We start from the raw sequence: 9,317 nt of genomic DNA on the forward strand, positions 1-9,317 counted from the left end.
TCTCAAATGGGGTCGTTTCCAAAATTTTAAAAGTATTTTTTTCTGAAAGAGCATGCTTAAAAACATAGGACCTGACCATTTTTTGAATAATTTAGTTAAGTTTAATATTTTTTAAAAAATTACGCTTTCATTGTTTACAATTCTGTCATGTGACATCACAAATGATGAAAGGTCATTCAATGTTGCCATTCACAGAACAAAATATTTAATTCGCATCTTTACTCACGTGTATTGGCAACGATATGGTTGATAGCAAGCGTAGAGCGCAATTTGAATTCGCTGCTTGATTATCATAACGTGGAAACGTAGTAGAAAGATGCGCCAAATTGCATCATTTGTGACGTCATAAAGACCACGCCTTGTTTGAAAAATCGGACATTTTAAAAAATTAATTTAAAAAAAACTGTTGGGAAAATAAAAGTATTTTCTGGGTCCATGCCATTTTTTTGCTCATCCTATCCATTTCAATGATTAATAGTAGTACTTTTGACTGAGAGAAACCACCCCATTGCCGAATCGGTTAATTAAAAAATTTTCTGTTTCGTATGTTTCTAATTTCTGAGTTATGATTTAATGCTGTCATGCTATGCAAATCATCAACAAAATTCTCACGGATATATGATGGTAGTTTTCTTCTTTATTGATCTTCCATTATTTCTTTAAACTTATCGAATTCTGTAATTTTTCTACCAATTTAATCCACTAATGATAAATAATAAAAATGGTTCAACTGACATGCAAAATTTCGCCAAGTGTTTTTTGCTCGCACAATACTAAAACTATAACTCTAAACAAATTTTTAGCGGAACTCTTCAGCTCATTATATAAGCAATGAAGTAAAGTTGGCGATGAAAATTCTCAGCTTTTGTTTCTGACATTCTAAACGTTCTTTCTCGGTTAAACATTTCACATTTCGTTCTACGATAATACATTCAAGAAAATATTTTGCATGCTACTGTCCATTCTAGCTACATGCTGCTTGCTACAGTAAAATAAGGTTAGTTAAATTAATTATTTTTAAACTAGGCGGAGATGTAAGCTCTAATTCTTCTACTAATGTTATTAAATCCTTCTTTCGAGTTTAAGATTTAAAAAAAACCCCATATTCTTACAAATTCACACAAAACAATAAAAAAAAAATCCCGGTATAACGTTATCCTCTTTAAAAAAAATGCTTCGAACACAGACGAGCATTTTCTTTTCGCATGCAAATGCAAAGTTTGTTAATCCAGAGTTTTCTTGTGTTTACGCTTTCGCCATTTACGACTATCAACTTACTTTTTAAAAGAAAATAATGAAAACTAACATTATTTTGAGGAGCTCGAGAATGCTATTAAGGGACGAAACAATTTCTGTTGCTGAAAGCAATCTAAGACACATCGAATGCGTTAATAAATACTCATAAATAAACTATCTACAGTGGCTCCCAAAAGTGTTCGTACACCTACGACTTTCAATGAAATAGGCCCCACGCATTGGTTAGAATTAATATTTCGGAATAGGTATTTAATTACAAGATCTATGATCTATTTTTAACAAAACTACACGAAAATTTTTAATAAAACACTAAAACTTAATTTTTTAAAAATGAAAAACCAAAAAGTGCCGGAAATTTTATCTCACAAAAGTCTTCGTACACTTTGATAAAATTTCAAAAAATTAGTAAATTACCTAACTTTTTACAAAATTATTATTTAGTAGAGCATCATACAGTATCAACAACAGCTTTTAAGCGTCTGGGAATAGATTTCAATGTTTTTTCATTCTTTTTTTATGCAATTTCTGAGTAAGTGCTCAGCCGCTCTTCGAGTCTTACTGTTTCTATTTCGCTTTTCGTTTCAATGGTGTATTTTCGTAATCTAGCCGCCAGATATCTCCAAATATGTTCCATTAAGTTTAAATCTGGCGATTGAGGAGATATTTCTAAGTTTAAGGACAATTTTGGAGGCACCAAACGCAAACGTGTAATTCGTATCGTTATATTGATAAAAAACAAAGTAGTTTCCGATTACCAAATTTTGGGCTAATAGTTTAAAATTGTTTTTTAAAATATTTGAATGAACAGCATGATTCATTATTTCTTCTAAAAATTATAAATTTCCAAGTCCTGATGTAGTTATGCACCCTCACTCAAGAACACCTTCACTGTCCTGATTAAGTGATCCAACTAAGTTCTTAAGAATAAAAAATTCCTCATTATTTCTTCTATTGACAGATATACAACAATTTAACCCAAAATATTGAATTTATTTTCATCTATAAGTAAGACGTTGTTTCAAAACGTTTTGAGCTTATTTATCATTGATTTTACGACGGAAAGCGTAAGCTTACTGTTTTTCGCACGAACAAGAAAATTTCTGCGTGAAGAGATCCCCTTTAATCCAGCTAATCAGAGAACTTGACTAACAATTTTAGGTGAAAATTAAACATAAAATGTTTCATTCAATTCTGCAGAAACTTTTTCAGCACTCAAATGTGTATTTTTCATATTTTTTTTAATCGTAAACCGCCGATCACACTTTGTTAACTTTGCCAGTTGACCTTTTGTTACCTTCTTTTTGATCCGATTCTTGTCTTTAAATCATTTTATCAAGCACTTCACTATAGCACGGTATAAAGTAACTAATTTAGACATTTTAACCAATTTATGTTTACTGTGAGGGGGAAAAAATCAAATTTCAAATCGTGTTTATTGTTTTCTACTCATACCTGCCATTTAAAAATAATAAGCAGAATATTAGGGAATAAATAAACAAAAAAATAAAGTCAAATGACTTTACAGTATCTTTACAATGCAAAAATAATAAAAAAAAACTGCATATGATAATTTTAATCATAAATTTATTTGAAAATATTTCAGTGTACGATGACTTTTGTGGCGTATTTTTTCTCGGTCTCTTCGTTTTCTGACAAATTTCAAAAATAAAATCTGGCAATATTTTGAAAAAAACTACTGGGTTTTATTCAGAATGGCTTAGGAATGGTGTGAAAAAAAATTGGACTTCCTACTCGAATTCAGTTTTGCGTTATTTTGGTTTTACTACAAAATTTCAATGTGTACGAACACTTTTGGGAGCCACTGTATGTTTATCGACAGACACACGTGGAACGTAATGTTTTTCCTTTTTCTTTAATTTTGTAAATCACCGCAAAGTAGCGTATTCGAGCGCTGGAGTTGCGAATAGCATTTATAACGAAAAAGTACCTAATTTCAAACGATGTTTTGTTATCTAACTATTTTCATTTTTGTATATTGTCTAATATTTGGTTCGCGTGCAAGGGTGATGAATGCAGTAGTATGGTATTTACAATGCAAAAGCGTTTCTTAACGGTTCGTTTTTATTTTACTTCTCCACATTCTTATGAATCAATTTGTTGTCGTATATGAACATTAATAGAAACATAAGCTATCAAAATCAATCGCACTGAACTAAAAGAAAAAAAATAGAGGAACTTGAATAAGTAATCGGAGGTACCTTTGGGAGAGCTGTTAAAATCTGATTCTTCACATCCCATATCAGCTCCTCCCTGTTGAACTGCATACATTTCTGAAAAAAGAAAATAAAACAATTAGCTTTATAAAATAGTGACTAAGTTACTTACAACAAAGAGAGCAGGGTAGAGAAAAATGCAAAATCTAGATATCACATACATATTCATCAAATTCTTTATCCTACGTAATTCTTGATATCGTCTTAAATTTAAATACTTTGATGTAAAGAAACTTAAACAAAAACTTACTTATCAAGAAAGAGCTCAATCAAGTCACAATCGCGCATAACAATTTCATAAGTTTTTTGCTATTCTAAGAAAGCTTTATTTCAATTTGTTTTTAGAGGTCACGTGGTATCAAGTTCATTTCGCAGCTTCAACGTAATACGAATTTCTTTCACCCAGACGATACTTATTTAAATGTAAATTTAATTCACATGAGGAAAATTTCCACACAATGGGGTCGTTTCCAAAATTTTAAAAGTATTTTTTTCTGAAAGAACATGCTTAAAACAAAGGATATAACTATTTTTTAAATAACTTGTTTAAGTTTAATATTTTTAAAAATTACTTAAATCGGTGCGCTTTCATTGTCTACATTTCTTGCCGATGACAGCACAAATGATGAAATGCCATTCTATGTTGCTATTCACAGAGCAAAATATTTATTTCGCATCTTTACTCACGTGTATTGGCAACAATATGGTTGATAGCAATCATAGAGCGCAATTTTAATTCGTTTCTTGATTATCATAACGTGGAAACGCGGTACAAATATGCGCCAAAGAGCGTCATTTGTGACGTCATCAAGACCACGGCTTGTTTGAAAAATCGGACAGTTTAAAAAATTAATTAAAAAATAACTGTTCAGAAAATGAAAGAATTTTCAGGGTCCGTGTTATTATTATTATTATTATTTTTTTTTTTTTTTTTGCTTTTTCTATCAATTTCGGTGACTAAAAGTACTACTTTTGACTGAAGGAAACAACCATATTTCGCTGGAATGTAAGAATACTTCATGATTTTAATTAAGGATAATCTTTCATTTTAACTACTGTCAGAATCTGTAAGTGGTTAATACCCCACTTATTTAGCTTAGAATAATTTTCCCTTTTCGAAGTTCTAACAGTTAATTTCTTCAGCAGTATATTTCTATTTGGTGGTTATTGAAAAGTTGTGATAATTTTAATGGATAATCTTCACTAGTAATAATAAAGCGAAAGTCTGTATGTCTGGATCTCTGGATATCTGGATGTCTGTTACGCGTATTGAACGCCTAGGCCGTTTGATCGATTTTCATGAAATTTGACACAAAATTAGTTCGTAGCATAGGGATGAGCAACTCGAAGCCATTTTTGGAAAATTCGATTTTGTTCTTTTTCTATTCCAATTTTAAGCCTATTTTACTGAGCAAATTATCACAACATGAACGAGCAAATTATCATAACATGGACGAGTGAATTGCCATAACGTGGAGGAGCAAACACTAACATAGATATATTGGCGAAAAATTCATTATCCAATATTTGTAAATATACAGGCAAACCAAATGACCTTTCTATTTTCTACTACGGGCAAATCCGTGCGGATACCCCCCCCCCCGCTAATTATAGAATAAGGCACCAGAAAAAGATATTTTACTGCCACATACGTTTTGGGTGGGAGCCGCATAGTAATACAAAGTCATCAAGGTAAAAGGAGTGGTGCAGGGAGTGGTAAAGAGAAGTATCTATCACTTTGTTCCGTAGAGGTCAACGAGAAGCGCTTTTTAGCCCTTATAGTGCAACAAACAGTATGAGAATTTAGAAAATTGCTTCGATTAGCGTTATTAATGGCGTCCTATCAGAAAAAGATGTTTTATTTCTCTTTTCATAAGTGTTTAAATGATTTGATAAGGTCAAGAGAACTTACGAAAACGTTAAAATTAAATAAAGTTGAAAAAAAAAATTTAATTTTGACATCCTGAATTCAAATTATGTTTTCCGCAATCACGAGTGTGTGTTCGTATGTAAGCGTGTGTGCTTGTGTGTGGGGGTATGTGTGTTTGTGTGTAGGAGGTATGTGTATGTGTGTGTAGGCATGTGTGTTTGTGTCTGCGTGCAGGCATGAGTGTGTGGGTAGTTGTGTGTATGAGTGTTTGTGTCTGTGTGCATGCATGAATATGTGGGTAGTTGTGTGTATGAGTGTTTGTGTGCGTGGGGGCGGGGTATGTGTATGTGTGTATGTGTGTAGGCATCTGTGTTTGTGTCTGTGTGCATGCATGAATATGTGGGTAGTTTTGTGTATGTGTGTGTATGTGTAGGTGTCTGTATGTATGCGTGTGTGTATGTGTTTGTGTGTGTAGGTGTCTGTATGTATGCGTGTGTGTATGTGTTTGTGTATGTGTATATGTGTATGTGTGTGTATGTGTTTGTGTGTGTGTTTATGTATGTGTTTGTGTTTGTGTATGTGTAGGTGTCTGTATGTATGCGTGTGTGTATGTGTTTGTGTGTGTAGGTGTCTGTATGTATGCGTGTGTGTATGTGTTTGTGTATGTGTATATGTGTGTGTATGTGTTTGTGTGTGTGTGTATGTATGTGTTTGTGTTTGTGTATGTGTAGGTGTCTGTATGTATGCGTGTGTGTATGCGTTTGTGTGTGTAGTGTAGGTGTCTGTATGTATGCGTGTATGTATGTGTTTGTGCATGTATGTAGTTATATGTGTGTGTATGTGTTTGTGTGTGTGTGTATGTATGTGCGTGTGTGTAGGATATGAACGCATCCTGGAACGGTTTTTGCTATAGGAACAGCATCGTGAGGAGCCGGTCGACGGTGATGCTGCAGAGGGTGTTGGCGAGAAAAAAAAATGACAGCACATCAAAACAGTCAAATGAAAGCAATAAGCAATAGTGATTGCTCAAAAAAAACCTTAACTAGAAAATTTGTTGCCTAACCAAAGTTAACCACAAAAAAGCACAGTGTTATCTAAAATTTAGAATATTTATTAAGTCGATCGAAATATTTGTGGGATAGATGAGCATACAGAGTGTCCAAAAAATGTACATCTTCTTTGAATGACTATGCCACAAACTACAAAAATAATACAGAAAAGTTTCAAGCATGAAAATAAAATGAATCAAAGTTGGAATCATCCATGCAACGAACATGTTCAAATTGTTGTCCATTGTGATTCAAGCTGAGCTGACGACGCTGAGAAATGGAATCCAAAATGTTTATAACAACTTCGTTTGGTCTTTACTTGCAGTCTCTTACAATGATTACTCTCAACTCATTGACTACAGCTAGCTCTGGGCTGCAAATATTGTCCTTGACATGACCCCGCATAAAAAGAAACCGCAGGGATCGAATCCAGAAGCCGTACCACACTGTTAAAAAAATTGGGAAATTTTACCGTAAAAGTTATTGGCATCCATGTTGCCAGTAATTTTTGACGTAAAATTTTATTTTACTGAAAAACGTTACGGTTGAATTAAAAACCGCAACATGCGAGCAACTGGTTCATTCGTACTGGAAGGCGGCTTTGCTCACCACCATACGAGTTGGGACACATCGAGTGAGGGGAAATACGGTGTTACTGTCCACCTCTGGCAAGTTGAGCTCCATTGGCCGGGGGATTTAACGATTCCATTTGCTAAAATAGGGATGAGGAAAAACGGCTGAAGGTCAAAAGGCTTGATGGTAGCCTAATTCTGAGCGGAAAATTCCTCTTCTTACTGTTTGCTCTCCCTTGAGAGAAATAGACTTGCTCAAGGCCATAGCTCAACTTCTCAGAGGCGAACAGTATGTGCTTCACACTGTAAGTCACGTGATGTATGAATTGGCTCTGCAGTTGTTTATTTTTCTCACTCCATTTTGCAGTAATATTTACAGTAAAAATTTCCTGAATTTTTAACATTACAGGCACATAACAAATGTTCTTCTAGTGGAAATTTGCAATGCCTGTAGTACCACCACAAACAAAATTCAGTTCTCTAATCATGATCATCTTCATTAAAAGTGTGTAAAAATCTAGGAATAAAATATCTTCATTGGACACATTTCAAAATGCGATAGACGCTCGACTGTCACCAGAACTGATTCCCGAACGGATCTTCTAATAGGTGAAGGAGAATTTCAGCGACTTTTCTTTCTCTGAAGAGGCTGTAGACGATTGTAGCTATCCGAAACGATGCTCATCAACTTTCTTGAAGTTTCTTCTTCTTGAAAATTATTAAGAAAACAAATAATTGTGAGGTACATTTAATTGATTTTAATGTATTGCCATGTTTCATTGAAACTCCCTTTTAAACTGTGTTTGTTCTTCTCTTATGATTTCAGTTTTCCAGTGGCACTTAAGAACGAATATTCATAACCCAAAGTCTACTCTGACTTCAGCCATTATTTTAAGAAAAAAGGACCAAATATGTGTCAGTTTTAAACATTCAAAGAGGGTGTATAGTTTTTGGACACTCAATAGAATGGAATTTAAATCGTCCTAAGCATGTTAATTGGAAACACCAACTTTACTTTATGACCTTACCGCAACTTCTAGCAGAATTGAATTACTGAGGAAAAAATACAGTAGTAAAATATCAATTTTGATTGTTTACAAAACACAAAAACTAATTTCGTTTAAAGTATAACAAAGAATTATACTGGCACCATATTGGTTATAGAGCCTCAATTTCTATTATAACCTTGCTAAAACATTCTCGGTCTGTCATGATGCATATTTCCAGTGGGGCGCCTTCGCATGTTGGGGTTGGGGGAAATGAAAAAGCTGAAGTCTTTGCTAAGGAAGGAACTGGATTCGCTGCAACTTCAGACAAACTAACTTTGTGAAATTGTATTCGAGAGTAAAATCTGCTGTTGCCTCCTCCTGGCGTTCTCCTCCGGCACACTACTGGTACAGTGGTATACAGTCGTGATGTGCTCTGAATTTTGAGAATAACTGTGCACAACAGAACTCAATATCGATACTTATAAGTAGGCACTTAAGGTGTCTTAGATTTGACTAGGGTCAACTAGTCTACCCTATCTGAAAGAAATAAAAAGCCTCGGAAATAAACCTTAATCATCTCTTCTCCTACATGGAACTCGAAAAAAAAGATCTGAGATTGACTTATTTTCTTGTTTTGAAATTATTAAACAGTCTTGATCATGAGATCAAAGAGCTGGTCAAGCCTATTGGATCGAGCAGTTAGGATAAGAAACAGCAACAACAAAAAAAAATTATACTTATGGTGTTCGTACTAATTTAAAAGCTAAAAAAGTCAAATTGACAGTCTAACTAAGTGTAGGATTTGAAAATGCAAACTCACCTGCACCACGAGCTCCGGCACATAGATCTGAAGAGATACGAACTGCTCGTCACTGGTCTGGCTGAGGCTGTCTTCCGCCGTATCCATGGCAACGGCCTTCATGTTCCTGACATGCACACACACACCTCTGTAATGAAAAAAAAAATCATATTAATATTCTCATTTACTTGCACTTAGCATTTTTTACATCATTTTGAAAAATATCTTTAGGAAAAGTAGGTACAATATAAGTAATAGGATTTTTAATTAGCAATGTATGACGCAAAAGATTTTCACTGAAAAACTGTTACTGTGAAAAAATTATGATGACCTGAGCATTTAAGTAGTAAATTTTATTATGTTTTGAAAATTATAAATATGTCATAGTTTTCAGAATGTCTTTTAGGAAATCCGCATTTTATTGCAGTTTCTGTGAACATTCTATTAAACAAGAACTGATATTAAATTTGAAACTTAAAAATCCCCAACTCAAATGAATTATAGCTAAAATGCAACGGACACTTTTAATCAATCCACCTTTTAGGCA

At 33.8% G+C, this 9,317-nt stretch overlaps 1 protein-coding gene across 1 annotated transcript in view; it reads right to left on the reverse strand.

The window, feature by feature from the left end:
• The window catches only part of LOC129225825 (uncharacterized), a 68,617-nt gene extending 59,724 nt beyond the window's left edge, over positions 1–8,893 (reverse strand). The window contains exons 1-2 of the mRNA XM_054860339.1: positions 8,792–8,893; positions 3,477–3,548 (exon numbers count right to left, since the gene is read on the reverse strand). Of these exons, the coding sequence (XP_054716314.1) occupies positions 3,477–3,548; positions 8,792–8,893 (174 nt within the window). The remainder of the gene's footprint in view (positions 1–3,476; positions 3,549–8,791) is intronic.
• Between the last annotated feature and the right edge of the window lie 424 nt (positions 8,894–9,317).

This window comes from Uloborus diversus, chromosome 7 (genome assembly GCF_026930045.1).
Source record: "Uloborus diversus isolate 005 chromosome 7, Udiv.v.3.1, whole genome shotgun sequence".
Lineage (NCBI taxonomy): Eukaryota > Metazoa > Arthropoda > Arachnida > Araneae > Uloboridae > Uloborus > Uloborus diversus.